The sequence below is a fragment of the Physeter macrocephalus genome, chromosome 17 (assembly GCF_002837175.3).
Source record: "Physeter macrocephalus isolate SW-GA chromosome 17, ASM283717v5, whole genome shotgun sequence".
Lineage (NCBI taxonomy): Eukaryota > Metazoa > Chordata > Mammalia > Artiodactyla > Physeteridae > Physeter > Physeter macrocephalus.
Window position 1 is genome coordinate 9,166,645 of NC_041230.1, and position 18,812 is coordinate 9,185,456.

Here is an 18,812-nt window from a genome sequence, read left to right on the forward strand (position 1 = left end):
TCATTCATCAAAGGTCTATGTCTCCTTCCCCTCCACCCCCTCCTTTGAATCTTGGCTGGACTTAGTGACTTGCTAATAACGGATAGAACACAGCAGAAGTGATCATGCATGAAACCCAAGGGCTTCTACTTTGTCTACTGAAATATATTTGGAGTGCTGAGCTGCCATGTAGGGAATCTGATTACTTTGGGGCTGCCATGTTCGAAGGAAGCTCAAGGCCACATACAGACACTCCAGTCAGCAATCCTAATCTCTGAGTCACTGGAGTCCAGCCACCTGAGTGAAGTCTCTGGGACCCTCTGTGCCAACGCACTTGCCAGCTGAACACCTGAGTGACCTGTCATTACGACAAGGAACCAAAGAATCTTGCAGCTGAGCCTTGCTGGAATTCCTGATCCACAGAATCTGTGGGCATAGTAAAACAACTCTTGCAAGCCACTAAATCTTGGGTCATTTGTTACAAAGAAATAAGATGCAGAATACTAGGTCAGATCACCTCTTTTGTCCCTGAGGACTTCTCAACATTTTGTTATTCCTCGGATCCGGATTTCTTTCTTCTTTCCAGTTCCTCCAAGGTTAAATTTGGGGAAGGGAACCAGCAGCCCATACTGGTTCATCACTATATCATATGGTATATTTTGCAGGGTTTTTTAAAATAATTAATTAATTTTATTTTGGCTGTGTTGGGTCTTTGTTGCTGCACGTGGGCTTTCTCTAGTTGTGGCGAGCGGGGGCTACACTTCATTGCAGTGCATGGGCTTCTCATTGCAGTGGCTTCTCTTGTTGCTGGGCCCGGGCTCTAGGCACGTGGACTTCAGTAGTTGCAACATGCGGGCTTAGTAGTTGTGGCACGCGGGCCCTAGGGCACACAGGCTTCAATAGTTGCGGCGCGTGGGCTCAGTAGTTGTGGCTCGCAGGCTCTAGAGAGCAAGCTCAGTGGTTGTGGCGCACGGGCTTAGTTGCTCCGCAGCATGTGGGATCTTTCTGGACCAGGGCTCAAACCAGTGTCCCTTGCATTGGCAGGCAGATTCTTAATCACTGCACCACCAGAGAAGTCCTACTCTGCAGTTGTCAACTATGAACTTAGGTTTGGTCTATATTAGTCTGCTGTAATTCTGCATGAGGCTGGTTGAGGGTGTTTTCCCTGGATTTGGCCAGAACCTACTTTCAGTTTATTTCTATGCTTGGGGTTTCTTGAACCGCTCCGTAAGGGTATACCCAAACCCCAATCAAGTCTGAAGAAAAGCCTGTGGTTATAAACTCCCTGAGGAAAAATTCCCTCCACCCAGAGCCTAAGCCAAAATGGACACGTTTCCTAGGTATGCCTCAACGGTATCAATCAGATTTTTTTCTACCACATTCTTTCTTTCAAGATATAGCCCTTCAACGGACTAAGTTTTATGTCAGGGCCTCTGCTTCTCTAATAAGAGCTTGGCCCAAGGTCCAGCAGCTGTTAAAATCCAAGGCTTTATATGATCCAGCAATCCCACTCCTGAGCATGTATTCAGAGAAAACTATAATTCGAAAAGATACATGCACCCCTATGTTCATAACAGCACTATTTACAATAGCCAAGACATGGAAGCAACCTAAATATCCATCGACAGATGAATGGATAAAGAAGATGTGGTATACATGCACAATGGAATATTACTCAGCCATAAGAATGAATGAAATAATGCCATTTGTGGCAACATGGATGGACCTAGAGATTATCATACTAAGTGAAGTAAGCCAGACAAAGATAAATATTTATTGTATAATATCGCTTATATGTGGAATCTAAAACAAACGAACAAACGTTCTCTAGTTGTGGCGAGCGGGGGCTACACTTCATTGCAGTGCATGGGCTTCTCATTGCAGTGGCTTCTCTTGTTGCTGGGCCCGGGCTCTAGGCACGTGGACTTCAGTAGTTGCAACATGCGGGCTTAGTAGTTGTGGCACGCGGGCCCTAGGGCACACAGGCTTCAATAGTTGCGGCGCGTGGGCTCAGTAGTTGTGGCTCGCAGGCTCTAGAGAGCAAGCTCAGTGGTTGTGGCGCACGGGCTTAGTTGCTCCGCAGCATGTGGGATCTTTCTGGACCAGGGCTCAAACCAGTGTCCCTTGCATTGGCAGGCAGATTCTTAATCACTGCACCACCAGAGAAGTCCTACTCTGCAGTTGTCAACTATGAACTTAGGTTTGGTCTATATTAGTCTGCTGTAATTCTGCATGAGGCTGGTTGAGGGTGTTTTCCCTGGATTTGGCCAGAACCTACTTTCAGTTTATTTCTATGCTTGGGGTTTCTTGAACCGCTCCGTAAGGGTATACCCAAACCCCAATCAAGTCTGAAGAAAAGCCTGTGGTTATAAACTCCCTGAGGAAAAATTCCCTCCACCCAGAGCCTAAGCCAAAATGGACACGTTTCCTAGGTATGCCTCAACGGTATCAATCAGATTTTTTTCTACCACATTCTTTCTTTCAAGATATAGCCCTTCAACGGACTAAGTTTTATGTCAGGGCCTCTGCTTCTCTAATAAGAGCTTGGCCCAAGGTCCAGCAGCTGTTAAAATCCAAGGCTTTATATGATCCAGCAATCCCACTCCTGAGCATGTATTCAGAGAAAACTATAATTCGAAAAGATACATGCACCCCTATGTTCATAACAGCACTATTTACAATAGCCAAGACATGGAAGCAACCTAAATATCCATCAACAGATGAATGGATAAAGAAGATGTGGTATACATGCACAATGGAATATTACTCAGCCATAAAAAAGAATGAAATAATGCCACGTGCAGCAACATGGATGGACCTAGAGACTATCACACTAAGTGAAGTAACTCAGAGAAAGACAAAATCACATATCACTTATATATGGAATCTAAAATACGACACAAATGAACTTATTTACAAAACAGAAATAGACTCACAGACATAGAGAACAGACTTGTGGTTGCCAAGGAGGAGGGGAAGGATTGGGAGTTTGGGATTAGCAGATGCAAACTATTATAGACAGAATGTATAAGCAACAAGGTCCTACTGGATAGCACAGGAAACTATATCCAATAGCCTGTGACAAACCATAATGGAGAAGAATATAAAAGAGACTATATACATATATATATATGTATATATATACACGTGAGTAGAACTAAATCCCTTTGCTGTGCAGCAGAAATTAACTTGGGCCCAGATTTCTCATGTTCTGTCTGAGCTCAGCTGTACCTTTAAAAGGAAGTTTGATTTTTTAAACCAGTATTTCTGGGTATTTATCAGAGGCAACCACACTGCAGAAGCACCAGTCTCAGAGTCTCCTTCACCAAACACATTCATCAGATGGCATCATTCTCTGTTTACTGGCTGTTCAATAAAGACCAAGAATCTTTACCTGGTTTGAAAGCTCAGCTTCGTCTGGCCCCTGCTAGCAGAGCACTCACCACCCCCATCTCCCCTGCTCTCTCCACTCTAGGTGGAGAATAGAAGGTATCACCCTCTTCTGTTATTAAACAGCTCTGCCTCCTTCTGACTCAGGGCCTTTGCATATGCTATTCCCACTGACTGCAACTCTTTTCTACCCAACCTGTTTCAGCTTTTTTACACCTTCAGGGCTTAGCTCAAACTCAGTCATCACTTCCTCAGGGAAGCCATGTGACCTCCCCCCAAACAAGGTCAGAGAGACCTCAGTCACACCCTCACAAAGCTCCTATATTTCTTTACGGCACTGATCACAATGCCAGAAAAACTACAGTTGAAGTATAAATAACAATTATTAAAACTATCCACTTATTTGCGAGAATATTTTAATGGCTGTCTCCCCCAGTGCACTGTGAGCTCTGCGAGGGCCCAGCCTGTGGGGCACCACCAGTGCCCAGCTCAGGACAGGCAAAGAACAGGAGCTCAATGAATGTGTGGTGAATTAACAAAATACAAGTAAGTGCAGAAGCAGGGCAAAAAACTAGGAGCCCTGATTTTCCGGCCACAGGCTCACCTTCAATAGGCCAGGCGTGAAGGATCCCTTTCTTGGGACCCACATTCTCAGCAAAAAAATCACCAACCTACCTGCCCCCAGCTTAGATGGGGAGATAAGAGGAACTGACCATATCAATAAATGTCTTGAGTTTTGATGAGTCTGCCATAGAGCCTTCTTCCCCACTTCTCCATCCTGGGGGCCCAGATCTCAGCTCAGGTTGGGGTAAGAGTGGGGGAGGGGAATAAATGTGAATGGGACTGAGGGACTGGGGCTGGGAGAAGAGGCACCAGGTGAGGAGCAGAAAGAAGGAGCTAACCCAGGCCCCGAGACAAGCCAGACAGCCAAGTCCTTTTAGCATCCAGGGAACACCACGGTGACCAAACAAAATACATGTGGTCCTTATTGGCAAAGCGGTGTCATATTGTGCCCAAAGTTCCAGGGCAAGTCTGTACTGGGCCCTAAGTGCCTGCTGGGGGCGCACTCAGAGTCAGGAGGAGGCCCATCCTGTACCTGGAACTTGGGCAGAAGGCGCGATCTTGGCCTGGAGGGTGGGAAGGACACACTAACTTGGGCCTGGAGAGCTGGGAGGGGGACCTCCTCGGGTCAGGAGAGGGTCTCATCTTGGGCCTGATGAAGAAAACCATACGGGGTTCCTGGAGCCCATAATTAAGTAGGTAGTTTAAACAGGATGGGAGAAACAAAAAGAAGCAGAACCAAACCTAAGGGTACAGCTGGACCCAGGAAACAAGATCAGGCCAAGGGGGTGGAGCTAAGTCCAAGGAGAAGGAGCAGGGAGGTTGGAAGAGCAAGGACTAGGAGGAGATGGAATCAGAGCCAAGCCTGGGGAGCGGAAAAAGGGTCCAGATTAGAGGGCAAATTCCAGAGGTGGGACTAGGACTAGAGACATCAGGGAATCTGCACCAGAAGCAGGACCAGCCCCTGGGAACAGAAACCAAACTGAGGAAGACAGACTGAAAGGAAAGGTGAGGCTCTGTGAACCGCTAAGATGGAGACAGATTAAGGAGTGGCTAGTTACCCAGGAGTTTGAGCCAAGCTTCAGACACACACAAGCTCTGAACCAGGGAGCAAGGACCAGGACCAGGGGGAGGAACCAGATGCTAGGGCCTGGCAGGGCTACACAGCATTAACCTCCCATCCTCCCCCCCCACCAACACACACACAGAGCATTATCCAAGGGGCGGGGTTATCCCTGAGGGTGACAGCAAGATGGGTGGGTGGCTAAACAGGGCACAGAACCGGTCCCAGAGGCCGCAAGGCCTACCCCCAGGGCTCAGTCAGGCGGGAGAGTGGGTCACGGCTAGGCTCGCGGGCCGGGGTCTTGTTCGGGCTCGGTGCCCGGCACGCCGCGGATGTCGGGCAACAGGCGGCAGCCGGCCACGATGTCCAGGCGCTCGGCCAGCGCGCAGAGGTCCCCCCGCGCCAGGCGCACGCTGTGGGCCGCCGCCAATCCCGCCGCCTGGGCAGCCGCCAGCCTACCGGCCAGGGCGGCCACATCACGGCCCGCGCGGCGGTACACGCCGCTCACCGCGGCCGCTACGTCGTGGTCCAGCCGCGCCTGGCTCTCAGCCAGCCGGAGCTGCAACAGCGAACGCGCGGGGGCGGGCGCCGGGGCCTCCTCCTCTCCCCAGGCCTCCCCGGCCGTCTCCCGCTGCACCACGAGCGGAGGCAGATCCCTCGGCGCGGCCTTCGGCTCCGGCTCCGAGTCCGAGTCGGTCTCCGCGGCCTCCCCGGCCACCCGCAGTCCCGTGGGGCGGCCGCGCGTCGGGCCCGAGGGGACCAGGTACAGCTCCTCCTCCTCCGACGAGGACGCAGACAGCTCCGAGTCTGTCTCGGCCGCCTCCCCCGGCACCACCGTCTCAGGCCTCCGCCGACGACCCTGGGACGCCATGGCGCGAGCTAGGGAGAAGACGCGCGAAGGGATGATATGAGAGGCGGGCGCCCTGCCGTGGTTAAAAGGCGCAAGTTCTGGATTCTCAGCCCCTCCACGGACTACCTTAGCAATTTGGGGCCATCTGCTTCCCCTGCCTGGGCCTCAGTTTCCTTTTCTGCATCATCATCCCTGATGATGACGATGATGGGGGCTACTGGACCCCAGCCTCCTCAGTGTACTGATGGGAAAGCTGAGGACCCGGAGTCCCCAACTAAGCTCTTTCCGATTTTGCCTCCTAGCGGAGGCCACACCCTCCACACCGTTCTCCAAGCCTGTGTCAGATTCGGAAGCACACGGGCTCCTGAGCCGTTCAGGTACCAGTGCCTGGGTAACAGAAAGGGTAACAGCCCAAATGGACTCTGGGAGGGGTGCACTAAGGGCGGGGTAGGGAGCGCTATCACCGAAGACCGTACCGAGTCACCGGAGAGCCCAGCCTGCGGGATCCGCTACCTAGCCGAAGTGCGGAGTCTTCACCGAGAAAGGAGAAGGCGGCAGCCCCAACCAATAGGGCAGCAGGTTGGGAGGGTGTTGGCGACCAATCACCTGGGCCGCTCGCCTACCAACCAGGAAGCAAGCCGTCAGGTCCAGCTTTGCGGTTGGGGGGGGGGGGTGAAGAGCCACGTGAACATGGGCATGGCCAATAGGAAAGCTGTTGGGCTGGCGCTTCCGGATTGTGCTGCGAGGCGTATAGACAAACTGGGACTCTAAAGGACGAGAAGTCACGTGTAACAAGCGACTCGGCCAATGGAAATGCTCGAGGACCCGGAAACGGGGAAGAAGCAGAGGGAAGGGCGGAGATGCTTGTCACGGCCGATATAGACAAAGCAGGCCCTCCCCCTAGTCTCCCAGGTTCAGGCGAGCACCACGAGAGGCCAGAAAAGGAAGGCGGGGCTAGCCCGAAACACCAATGGAAGCGAGAGTGGGCGGGCTCGCGCTTAGGTGCAGGAGGCGGGGCTTGCCCAGCCGGGCCAATGAGAACACGAGGCGCTGAACGGTTGTTAGGCAGGGGTGGCCGGCGCATGGCTGACGCGGCACTGTTCGAGTTTCTGCACACGGAAATGGTAGCGGAGCTGTGGGCGCAAGATCCGGACCCCGGCCCCGGGGTGAGCGCCGGGCCCCGGGGGGAAGGAGGCACGGGCCTCGGTGGGAAGGCCGGGTCGAGGCCCCGGGAGGAGCAGAGGGCGCGGCAGCGGCCCGGGTCGAACCCCCGCCCCTGCCTCGCTGGGCGACCTGAGGCGCCAGCTTCCGCCTCTGCAAAGCGGGGTCGCAGCAGGGCCGGCCTCGAGGGTCGCAGCTAGAACTGAGCGAGACAGTTCGGGGTCAGGCTCTTAGCTCAAAGCCTGGCACAGAGTAAGCGGATAGCAATTACAGTAATTACGATCACTGGGTATATATTGAGAAGTTATATATTGAGCCTGGATTGAATCCCGCCTGCACCACTCATACAGGGTGTGAGAGCCAGTGATTCGACCTCTGTGTGCCTCAGTTTCCTCCCTTGTAAAATGAGATCATAACAGCACCTAAGACTCCGAGCGAGACATTTATTCATTCAGCAAACTTACTGAGCGCCTACTGTATTCAGGGCACTGTTTCCCTGTCCTCGTGAAGCTTACGTCTTAGTAGGGGAAATCAAAACAAACAATAAATAAAAATAGAATGTGCCACCAGCTAGTGAGAAGTTTTATAAAGACAACTTCAGCAGAGTCGGGGGAAGAAGAGAGGTGCAGCGGTGGATGGTGGAGGAAAGCCTTTCTGAGGAAGAGAAGGGAGGAATCAAGCCCCGGGGATAAGTGGGGGGAAGAGCATTCCAGGGAGGGGGAAGCCTTCTGCGAAGCCCTGCGGAAGGAGCGTGCTTGGCATCTTGGAAGTTGGCCTTCATGAAAAATAAATGCTCAGACTTCAAAGCACTGAGTACGATGTCTAGCACCTAATCAGCCCTCAAAACACGGAGCTCTTGTTTTAAAGTCTGTTACCAAGAAGAAAGGGTGACGGAGAGAGTAGGTGCTTAATAAGTGGGGCTGTGCTCACTTTTTTCATTATTCTTTCTACGATCATCATCATCAGTATGCAAGACATTTTTATTGGTCTGTGTTTTCTTCCCAATTCAGGAGGACAAGGGTGTTGCTTGTTATCATCTCAACATAGTTTTTTCAAGTTCATTCATGCAACAGACTGTCACTAAAACCTGCAAGGTGCCAAGCCTTGCTGTAGGCTCTGGGGATTATTCAGCGAACCATGCCAAAACCCTTGCCCTCCTGGAGCTTACATTATAGTGGGGTAGATGGACAAATCAGATAAATGAGTATATATTGTACCTTGGGGAAATGCTATGAGAATGTTAGCGTGTGGGAGAGCGAGTGTGCACTGGCCTGTGTATTGGGGAGGGGGCTGCAGTGTCTCAGCACCCCATCCATCCTGGCTTTCAAACCAGAAACCCGGGAGTCCCTGACATCTGCCTTTACTCCCTCACCTCCAGCCATCAGCCAGGCCCTTCCTGTTGTGCTGTCTAAATATGGTTCCCATCTGGCCCCTCCCTGCTTTAGTCTGGCTTCCCTCCTCTCTGCCCTGTGCCAGCCTCCTCCCTCATCTTCCAGCTCATTTCACCTGTCACATCGTCACTGCCTTGACACCTATTAATCCTTCAGATCTTGGCTCAAATGTCCCTTCCTCGGGCAAGCCCTCCCTGAGCCCCCAGTGGAAGTGGGGTATCCTTGTATCACGGTAAGTATGTATCTGAATTATGTATCCATATGATCCTTTGATTCACAGCCTCTCCTCTGCCAGGCTGCCTGCTCTGTGGTATGGATGGGGACCGGGTCTGTGTTGATCACCCCATAGTAGGTCCTCAGCATGGATTTGTTGAAGTGAGTGCAGCCCCTGGGCCATGGAGGGTGTGGGCGGGGACTGGAATTCACTTAGTATCGTGGCCAGTAATAGCACCCATCATGTGCCCTGGTGGGCTTCACATTCCTGATTTCGTTTGATCCACCTAACAACCCACAAAGGTCAGCATGATCCTCCCCACTTTGTAGATGAGGAAACAGAGGCTTTTATACATGGAGTCTTCACTGTCAAGTGGCAGAGTCAGGAATGTAACTGGGCCTCCCACTTCCACAGCCTGTGCTATATACTCTCGCCTGTCTTTCTCAATGTCTTCTCTGACACTCTGGGAGGATTTTAATGGGTTCCTGTGGCCAAGCACGTGTGGGGGACACGCGGTTACTCAGCTTCGCTCAGCACAGGGCTTTTAGAGCACGAGCGCGCCTGTGACGCTTGGGCGTGGCTCTCTGCCCAGCTGCCTCTGCAGTTCTGATGCTGGGGTCCCACACCAGAGATTCTGGTGGAGCTGGGCCAGGAGGTGGCCTGGGCGTCAGGCCTCAGAGCTTCTGGGTGGTTCCTGTGTGCAGCCAGGGGAAGGACTGCCGTCTCCCCACACTCTTTCAAGCTGGGAGCCCCGTTTCTTAGCACATCGTGGGCAGCTGCCCTGTTTTCGCGCAGTCTTTTCTCTTTTGCTCCCGGCCCCTCCCCTCTCCGCTCCTTCTCTTTGGTCCAGCAAGTGTCCTGTCTGAACGACACACAGGCCTGCTGTTTCTTGGGTACTTATCGTGTCTCCAGCACAGGATTTTATCTGATTTAGTCCTCAGAACAGCACTCTGAGGTTGACGTCATCATGCCATTTTACAGCGGAGGGACTGACGCACCAGAGAGGGAGGGCTTCTCCGACGCTTCACAGCCCAGGATCAAAGGCAAAATCAGGACTCAGGCAACCGTGCCAGAGCTTGTCTGTGGCATTAGGCCTGCCCCGCCCACCCGCCCCAGAGCCCCTTGAGGAAGGCGATGGTGGCTGGTTCATCTCTGTCCCCACAGCACAAGCGCCCAGGAGCCAGTCATTGTTTAGGGCTTTTTGATCTCCACGTCCTGCCTGATTATTTGTGGCTGTTGAATGGATTCTCCTGGACGGTTACGGGTTGAATGCAAGACTGGCCAGAGGAACTGGGAGGTCGAAGGGCCTTTGTTATCAAAGAGGGAAAAGTTCCAGGAGTTGGAGGAAGAGGCTGTGGTTTGCCCACCTCAGGAGCTCTGAAGATAAGGGGAGCCTGTGGGCAAAGGAGTGAAGCCCTGTGTGTGTGTAATGAGCTGTCACCCACTGGCCGCTGGCCCGGGAATGGCCCTGCTGGGCAGGCCCTGGTCCGCCGAGGCCCAGTGAGTGCCCAGGCCGGCCTCTTCCCTCAGGAGGGCCTGTGGTGGGTGCAGCAGCCATCAGATACAGTCCTTGTCCTCAGGCAAGAGCCTGGAAAACCAACCAGTTCCTGGCACAGTGGATAGCAGGGGGCAGAGCCCTGGAGGGGGCGCAGTGCATCTGAGGCCACAGAGCCAGCAGTGGGGTCTCCATGTGGGAACTGGGGCTCTGCCCTGAGGGCGGTGGGGGCCATAGAAGGTTTAAACTGAGGTGTGCCAGGCTCAGATTTACTTTTCCGGAAGTCCTCCCTGGCCACGTGGATGAGACCGGATGGAGATTGGGTGGGGAAAGGCGCTGCTGCAGGAGCCCGAGCAGAGGTGAGGGGTAGACGGAGGGCAGGCGGAGGGAGGCTGGGTGAGCTCGGAGAGTGTCAGGGGAGAAGGTGGGATTTGGGGCTGTCTGGGCACCACCTGGGTGCATAAGAACAGGGCGACAGGGTGGGAGGTGTGCTCTCACCCTGTCACTCACCTGGTCACTCAGCATAGTTCTTTTGGGTCTTCTGGGGCCATTCACCTTGGGGAAGCCGGCAGTCATCCCTTCTCCCTGTGCTTTTTTAAAAAATATACATAAATTTATTTATTTATTTTTGGCTGCATTGGGTCTTCATTGCTGCGCACGGGCTTTCTCTAGTTGCGGCGAGCAGGGGCTACTCTTCGTTGCGGTGCGCAGGCTTCTCATCGCGGCGGCTTCTCGTTGCGGAGCACGGGCTCTAGGCGCGCGGGCTTCAGTAGTTGTGGCGCGCGGGCTTCAGTAGTTGTGGCTCGCGGGCTCTAGAGCGCAGGCTCAGTAGCTGTGGCGCACGGGCTTAGCTGCTCCGCAGCATGTGGGATCTTCCCAGACCAGGGCTCAAACCCGTGTCCCCTGTATTGGCAGGCGGATTCTTAACCACTGCGCCACCAGGGAAGTCCTCCCTGTGCTTTTCTTGAGGCAGGAAACCAGCGCTGCTCCTTCCTGGGATGCCCTGCCCTGGGCCAGCACAGAGTGGCTCCGCGGGTGGGGCTTGAACCTCGCAAATAACTAATAACTAAGCGGCAAGGCAGGCCAGGCCCACAGCGCCCCACCCAGCTCCACTGAGTTTCAGTCCAGGACGGGACCAGGGGGGAGGCAGTCTGGTTTACTTGTTTTCCATTCATCCTACTCGGAGCTCTGTGGCCCTTTTCGGTCTGGACACTTGAATCTGCCTTTAGCAGAGCACATGTTCCTCTTATGCTCCTTTCATTATTTCTTCTCCCGCATTGTTCCATCTCTCGCAGTCAGAGGAATCCCAGACTTCCTAGATCTCTTCCCGCATGTCAACTTCTCTCTCATTTTTTTCCTACCTCGTGGTTTCCTTTTTTCTTAACAATCTGTGAGGTTTTCCCTACCTTCCAGATTTGTCTCTTTTTCAGCTGCCTCGTGAACAAACGTTTCTTTTGGCTACCATTTCATTTCTAAGAACGTTCCCTTGTCCAACTGTCCCTTCCTCCAAGTGCCCATGCTGCTTCATGGACGCCCCTCGTGCCCACACCGATAAGCCTCCTCTGAGGGGTCCCCCGTTTCTCCCATTATCTCGGTTCCTCTCCATGGGCTGTTGTGTCAACTCCACTGAGGCAGGCGTGGGGAGCCCAGAAATGCACTGGCTCTGGGCTAGGCCCCAGAGGCTCCCAGTGGGATGGGAGTGTCCCGCCTTGCCCTCCCTCCTCAGGAATGATGAACCCCTAGCGTCTGGAGAGCTTTGGTAGGGATTGGGGCTTGAACACTGCTGAGTCCTGGGAGGCGGCTGCCAGAGAGCAGGTGGGGTTCTGCCGCCCTGCTCCTCCACCCTCTTTCCCGAGTCACCCGCTCACCCTCCACCCTTCCCTCCCCAAGGCCTCTCCTCCTCCCTGCTCGCATTATTCCCCCCTCCCCACCACCCCCGTCTCTGCAGTGCAGCAGATATTTAACTGGCCCCTTTCAAGGGCTGGGGACCACGGAGCCAACAGCAACAGCTGCTGTAGAGCGAGCTGCCGGTCACACCACCCCTGTGAGGTCGGGCCCCCTCTGCCCTCTCACCAGCTTGTCATCTCCTGGGCACCCGTCATCCCCACTAGGCTTCCTAGGCGAGCTCCTGGAGGCCAGTCAGGAAATGTCTGTGGGGTGAACAGGGGAGTCCTCGGGACACAGATGCACTTAGAGTGGAGCCCAGCCAGGCCCCCTCGGGGAGCTCACCTCTAGGAGGGAGGTGACGCAGGGGTGGCAGTGATCCAGGTGCTGAGCTCCGTCAGCCCACAGAACAGAGCCCCTCCTTCGCGGGGCTTTCCTTCCCTTTCCCCATCAGCTCCTCATGCAGTTTGACAGATGCAGAGGCCGAAGATGACAGTGACAGTAACGCTTCCTGAGCCTGACTCAGAGCACTTGGCTTGCACTTACCCACTCCCTTAATCCTCATGAGGACCCTGGGAAGGTCCTCATTTTACACGTGAGGAAACTGAGGCACGGGGCAGCTGGTAGGGGTCAGGGGCGGATCTGGCCCCGGACCCCAGAACCAGCCACCAGGCCCACGTCCCCCTCTCTGCCCCTCATGCCCCAAGCTCAGATCCCGAACATCATGAGCCTGCAAGCCCTCCCCGCAAGGCCGGCCCTGCTGTGCTGGAAGAAAGCAGAGAGCGCACGCCAGTGCCACCAGCAGGAAGCTGTGTCCTTCCCCAGGCCCGGTTCCCGCAGGAGGAGCACAGAATGGCGGGACAGGGCCTGCATATCATGTAGCCCGGCAGAGCAGAGGGCCAGCACGCGGGCCGCCTCTGCTCCGACCTCCCTACGCCTGGGCGCATCCCCCCAGCGGGCCTCAGCCCTGGCCACTTCCCTGGGGCAGGGACAGCTGGGGGGTGTTGGCCCGGCCGCCCACCCACCTGCCACCTGCAGGAGCCAGAGCTGCTCAGGTCCGAAGGACAGCCCCGCGGCTGAGGGTGCCTCTGGGAGCCGTGACCGAACCCCTCTGTGCCTGGTCTCCAGGTGTGAAATACAACCTACCTTACGGGGTTGTTAAAATTAAACAAGGGGGTCGGTACAGGGCGCCCGGCACAGGGTGTGCTCGAGTCCCAGTTCCTCACTTGGTTCGTTCAGCATCTGTTTCTAACGCACCTCCTCCGGTGTGCCCGGCCCCGTGTTGGTCACCACAGGCCGTCCTGGTACTTCTGACGCCCCCAGTCTGGGCCAGCCTCCCTCACCTGCTCAGCTCTCTCCAGGTCACACAGATCGAACACACACGCAGGTCAGCTCTCCCCCAGCCACGCCGTCCGCACTCCTGGGCACGTGGACAGACACCAGGTGCAGCCCTCCTGCCACCCCTGTCCCCGTGCCTCAGGCCCTCCACCGTGAGACCTGGCCTGCCGTCCAGAAGGCCGCTTTGCCAGCACTGCCTTCACCGGGCACCCGAGGGAACATTTCCCTCCCCTGTGCCCCTGTGCGTCCCTCCCAGGAGTCTCGGCTAATATGTTAAGGCCTAACGATCGCAGTTGACTTTTCAGCCCCCCTGCTGGCCAGAGGCCAGGGCCCATGCTTTGTGGCCCCCTTTCTCGCCACATGAGCCCCAGGGCGGGTCGCCTTGAGTTTCTGGGGTAACGGGAGTGCTACTCCACAGGGTGTTGTAAGGACAGACACTGAAAGCGCATATAGGAAGTGATGGGTGTTATCAGGAAAGACTTGGCCAGCAGGGTGAAGCTGAGCCTGGGGAGAACCCCTGTTTTCCTGGAATGAAGGGGAGCGGGTCCTGAGGGCTGATGGGGTTTCTGGAGGCGTGTGAGGAGGTGGAGGGACACCTAAGCCTAACGGCCTGTCCTGCCAGCCTGTGCAGCAAGGCCCTCCCCTCTGGGCCTCCTCACCCTGCACGGGCAAGGACGGCAAGTCCCCTCGCAGCTGCCACAACCGGCGGCTGCCAGCGCCTCTCTTCCCTGGCCTTCTAGGGACAGAAGATGAGCCTGTCGGTCCTGGAGGGCATGGGCTTCCGTGTGGGCCAGGCCCTGGGCGAGAGGTGAGAGGTGGGCAGGAGCTGAGGTGGGGTCCCTTCCTGGGCACAGCCGGGCGGGGAGGGTACCTTGCTCCACACAGGAACCCAGCCTGGTCTCCCTCTTCCTCATCCCGGGGCTCCCCGCTCCCCTGGCCTGGCCTGGCCCCCCACCCCAGGCTGCCCCGGGAGACGCTAGCCTTCAGGGAGGAGCTGGACGTCCTCAAGTTCCTATGCAAAGACGTGTGGGCGGCCGTGTTCCAAAAGCAGATGGACAGCCTCCGCACCAATCACCAGGTGCGTGCCCACGCGCAGCGCCAGAAGGAGCTGGGGAGGGGACTCCCCCGCGCGGGGGGCTGCAGCAGGCCCGGCCCGGCCACGGGGACCCGCCCAAGCCGGCAGGCACGCACGGGCCCCCTCGGGGCCTCTGTGCTGTCCTCCAGGGGAAGCCAGGAGGCTGCCGTGGGGCGTGGCGGCTGTTTCCAGCCTCCCCGCAGGCCTCCCAGGATGGGCCCCAGAGCCGGCAGAAGGCCCCTTGCGGCGGGCGGTGGCTCGCCTGGGCCTGATGCTGCTGGTCCGGACCTGGCCCTAGCTCCCATTAGGAGCCCGTGCTGTGCCGGGGCCCCGCGGGCCGCTCCACGGGCCTGGCCTGCAGCTTCTCACCACCACCCTGGAAGGTCACGCACCCAGTGGGGCAGGACACCAGGCCCGGGCCGGAAGGCCCGTGGGTCCTCGTGCAGCTCTGAAGGACGGGCCCATGACCGACCACCACGGTTTTGAGGGAAGGGTCCTTCCAGACCTCAGCCCAGCGGGGCTGGGCCCTGGGTCCTTGCTTCCCCTCCCCGCCAACAAAGGAACAGGCGCCACCCCAGACCCCATGGGCCCCTCCTCTGTCTCCAGGGGACCTACGTCCTGCAGGACAACAGCTTCCCGCTTCTCATCCGGATGGCCTCGGGTCTGCAGTACCTGGAGGAAGCGCCCAAGGTACGCGGGCGGTGCTGGGACTCCAGCCCCAGGCAGGCCTCTCCCCGAGCCCAGGACCCCGGGAGAGGGAGGGGCCCAGCGTGGTCCCCCTGGTCCTGGGTGTTGGCCTCCCCCCTCTGCCCACAGTGACCTGCGTCCCCCGCCCCCAGTTCCTGGCCTTCACCTGCGGCCTCCTACGGGGCACCCTCAGCACCCTGGGCATCAAGAGCCTGGTCACCGCCTCCGTGGCAGCCCTGCCCGCCTGTGAGTTGGGGTGGGGGGCTCCCGTCCGAGTGAGGCAGGGGTCCCCCTGCTCCCGGGGGGCCGAGGAGGTGGGGCCGGGCCACCCCAGCCCCGGTTCACAGATGGGGAGTCTTGGGCCCAGAGAGTTTAAGTCACATGCCCAGGCCACACAGAGGGTGCAGCGCATCCATGCCCCTGCCCCTGGATGTCCCCCGCAGCCTGCTTCCCCTGGGCCATGCCAGCCTGGAGGAGACAACCCTTGACGACGGCCTGGTCTAGTGGTTTCGAACACTCTTCCCGGCACGGGAACCCAGGTGGACATGATGGAAGTCTCCGGGTTGGTGCTGTGCTGAGGGGCTCCACAGGCAGCCAGGCCCCATGGAACTTGCAGCCGGCGTGACGGGCTGTCCTCCTGACCCGCGGGCCCCCGCCGGCCCCTGGTGCCCTCCATCAGACGGGCCGGGGCCCCACCCTTACCTGGGGGCAGCCTGCAGCCAACCCTCTAGCCCCCTTCCCTCCAGGGGTCTGCCCACTCGTCACGGGGGGCCTGGGGCCCGAGCAGGCAGGATCTGAGCAATACGTGCCCCAGAAGCCCGTGCCAGCCCCTTCCCCAGCAACCGACATGCTTGGCCTTCAAGCCCCCAGTCACCCACACAGCCCTGGGATGCAGGCCAGGTGGGCAGGAAGCATCACCACCCTAGACCGGTGAGGAAACCTGATGCCCAGCTGAGGCCACCCAGGCTGTTGGCGCAGGGCAGGGATGCCCGTCTCTGAGCTATTGGGGTGCTGCCTCTCCCCTCCGGTCCCAGCCTCAGGCTAAAGCCAGCCCTTCTCTTCCAGGTAAGTTCCAGGTGGTGATCCAGAGATCCTGAGGGAGCCCCAGGCCCCACCCCCAGCCGAGCCTCACGCCACCCCATCCCGGGGACCCAGCTGCTGCCCGTGGTGGCGGCTGGTGCTGGGGAGACGGGTCCCACCGCTTCAGGGCCTCACAAGCGCTCAGCAAATGGGTGTCACAGGGAGGTGGGGGTGCCCCGGGGGCAAGGCGGGCCCTGCCCCAGTCGGGGCTGGTGTGGAGGGCGCCCGCGTCGGACACGTCCGTCCGCACGGCAGGTGCTCAATAAAGGTTCTGTACGTGGGACCAGATTCCAAGTGGAAGGTGGGGGTCACGTAGAGTGCTGGGGGCAGGGTCATCTGCAAAGGGACTGTTTGTGTCACAGGTCCTGCGGGGGAAGAAGGCTACCCTGTGTGGCTCCCCATCCCGCATTTCCTCCTCCCCAGCCTTAGCCCTGGAGCTTGCCGCCTCCTGCCCTGCACACCTGGCGGGGGAGGGTGGCCCCTGACGCTGGCACCCTTGCCAGCGTCAAGTCCGGGGGTGCTCTCTTCCCAGCGGGGCCCACAGAATGGACCTCCCCCTAGGAGCAGGGCCAAGGGCCCCCAGGGTGCTGGCAGGGGTGGGCTGGGCTGGGGCTGCCAGGACCAAGGAGGGTTGCAGGTGAGGTGGGCCAGACACCCTCGGCTCCCCCAGAACAAACACACACACACAGACACACCCACACACACGAATACACAGTTCGTGTGCCCGGTGGATGCGAGTCATACCAAGAAAAGAACAGTGGCCAGGCTGAGCAGTCCCTGGGCAGCTCGGCCTCCATGCCTGCACCCCACCCCCTGCCGCCACCTCCAATGTTTACATTCATAGCATCCGGGGGCGTCACCTGTGTGGACTCTGCCAGGCTCTGCCACTTGCTGCCTGATGTGGGTAAGTACCCCCACCTCAGAGCTGTACACCGAGGCTGCGACAGACCCAAATGGGAGGAGGAGGGGGTCTCCTCAGTGGGTGGGGCTCCTCTGCAGGCACCCCATCCAGCCCCTCCCCAGCGCACACAGCTGAGCACCAGGTCCCTGGCCTGCCTCCGTGCATTTGCACATGCCATTCCCTGCCTGGCCCACTCCCCAAACTCCTGCTCCCTCTCCGGTGTCCAGCAGCCACCAGCCTCGGCTGCCCACCACATCCCTCGGAGCAGTTGCTCACTCGCCTGGCGCCTGCAGCCCTGGGGGGGTGCTCCTAGACAGCCTTGTCCTGCCCTGCCGCCGTGTTTACTTGTTTATGTCCCGCCGCGCTTCCCCTTGGGTCCCTCTGGGTCCCTCAGCTGGGTGCTGGCACTGTCCAGCACAGAGCCTGCAGATGTTTCCCAAATGAATCGCAGTCATTCAGCTAAAGTGTGCGCGTGCGGACGGGGTGGGGGGAGCGGGGGATCGGCCCAGCCCTGCCCTCAAGAAGCTCAGGGCTGTCCTGGAGGTTCCCCCCCGAGACTCACCACGCCCCCACTCAGACACACCAGCCTGGCCTCCCTGATGGGGCAGGGGTGCTGGGAGGGGGGCAGAGTCCTAAATTGGCAGAGGACAGGGAGGAGGAAGTTGCTTGAAAGCCTGGTGAGGGGAGGGAGAAGTAGCCCAGGGGAGGGAAGGGGCATAGCTGGGCTACAGGGGGCAGTGTCTGGTCACCGGGCACTGCTCTGTGGCTGCCTCCCCCATCTCCCGGGGGAACCTCTGTTCCACCCATCACGCCAGCAGCAGCCACAGGGAGACGGGACCCTGGAGAGCAGAGGGCGGCCCCCCCGCCCCACGCTGTGTCTAAGGTACCTCCTGCCCAGCCATCCCCACCCCCAACCCCGCTCTCACCTCTCCAAGAACTCTGCAAGGCGCCTCCACCTACCCAGCACAAACCACTGCCTGCAAAGCCTGGCTCTGCCTCCCTAAGACCTGCGGCAAGGGACTCCAGCAGTCCGGGCCTCCGCTTTCTCATCTGTAAAGGGGGCATCACCCCCACCCCACTGGAGCGTGGCAAGGAGGAAAGAGGTTACTGTAGATTAAAAAGCATGTTGGGACTTCCCTGGAGGTCCAGTGGTTAGGACTCAGCCCGTTCGCTGCCGGGGCTGGGTTTAATCCCTGGATGGGGAACTAAGATCCTGCAATCCACGTGTTGGAGTCAAAAAAAGAGAAGCATGTACGCTGAACGCGGCTCCTGGCGAGCCTGGAACGCGCGTGTCATCGTCATTTTATGTGAAGCATCTGGAGCAGCTGGCAAATGGGCCAGTTGGCGCCATTGCTGCTGAGCAGCAGGCTGTGGGCTTAGGGGACTCCTCCTGACAACCACGAGAGGCATGCACGGACGCCGGCCCACTCAGCGATGAGGAAGCCGAGGCTCAGAGAGGTGAAGTCACCTGCCCAAGCTCACACAGCTGGGCCCTGGAGGAGCTGGCACCTGAACCTGGGGCTGCATCTTCTCTGGGCCTGGACTCCCAATCCGTGTCCTAGCTTTCTTCCCTCCCACAGCGTAAGTGCCCAGACCAGCAGACCCTCTGGCGGGTCCCGCCCCAGGCAGCAGCGTGGCCTGCCATCTCCCCATCCCTTACTGGGGTACCGCGTGGGCGGGGGGGGGGGGGGGGGGCGGGGCGGCGGCAGTCCCCCGTCCTTGAGGGCTGGGCGCACCGGACAG

The 18,812-nt window shown here is 58.0% G+C and overlaps 2 protein-coding genes across 19 annotated transcripts in view; one reads left to right on the forward strand and one right to left on the reverse strand.

The window, feature by feature from the left end:
• Positions 1 to 1,830: 1,830 nt before the first annotated feature.
• BLOC1S3 (biogenesis of lysosomal organelles complex 1 subunit 3) lies at positions 1,831 to 6,384 on the reverse strand. Its single transcript, XM_024132352.3, has 2 exons — positions 6,320 to 6,384; positions 1,831 to 5,872 (listed from the first exon to the last, which is right to left on the reverse strand). The coding sequence occupies exon 2, from the start codon at positions 5,862 to 5,864 to the stop codon at positions 5,274 to 5,276; it is 591 nt and encodes a 196-aa protein (XP_023988120.1). The 5' UTR covers positions 5,865 to 5,872; positions 6,320 to 6,384; the 3' UTR covers positions 1,831 to 5,273.
• Positions 6,385 to 6,719: 335 nt separating this feature from the next.
• TRAPPC6A (trafficking protein particle complex subunit 6A) overlaps positions 6,720 to 18,812 on the forward strand; it is a 13,317-nt gene continuing 1,224 nt past the window's right edge. Inside the window, exons 1-8 of one of the 18 annotated variants that reach the window (XM_055079300.1) lie at positions 6,909 to 7,009; positions 13,284 to 13,431; positions 14,067 to 14,134; positions 14,287 to 14,404; positions 15,008 to 15,091; positions 15,241 to 15,334; positions 17,013 to 17,072; positions 18,005 to 18,140. In XM_055079300.1, coding sequence (XP_054935275.1) covers positions 6,926 to 7,009; positions 13,284 to 13,431; positions 14,067 to 14,134; positions 14,287 to 14,404; positions 15,008 to 15,091; positions 15,241 to 15,334; positions 17,013 to 17,067 — 651 coding nt within the window. In that variant the 5' untranslated portion in view covers positions 6,909 to 6,925 and the 3' untranslated portion in view covers positions 17,068 to 17,072; positions 18,005 to 18,140. Of the gene's footprint in view, positions 7,010 to 8,675; positions 8,771 to 12,700; positions 13,432 to 14,066; positions 14,135 to 14,286; positions 14,405 to 15,007; positions 15,092 to 15,240; positions 15,335 to 15,531; positions 16,450 to 17,012; positions 18,651 to 18,812 lie in introns of those variants that run through there. The other 17 variants (XM_055079298.1, XR_008615601.1, XR_008615604.1 and 14 more) reach the window with 17 other exon arrangements.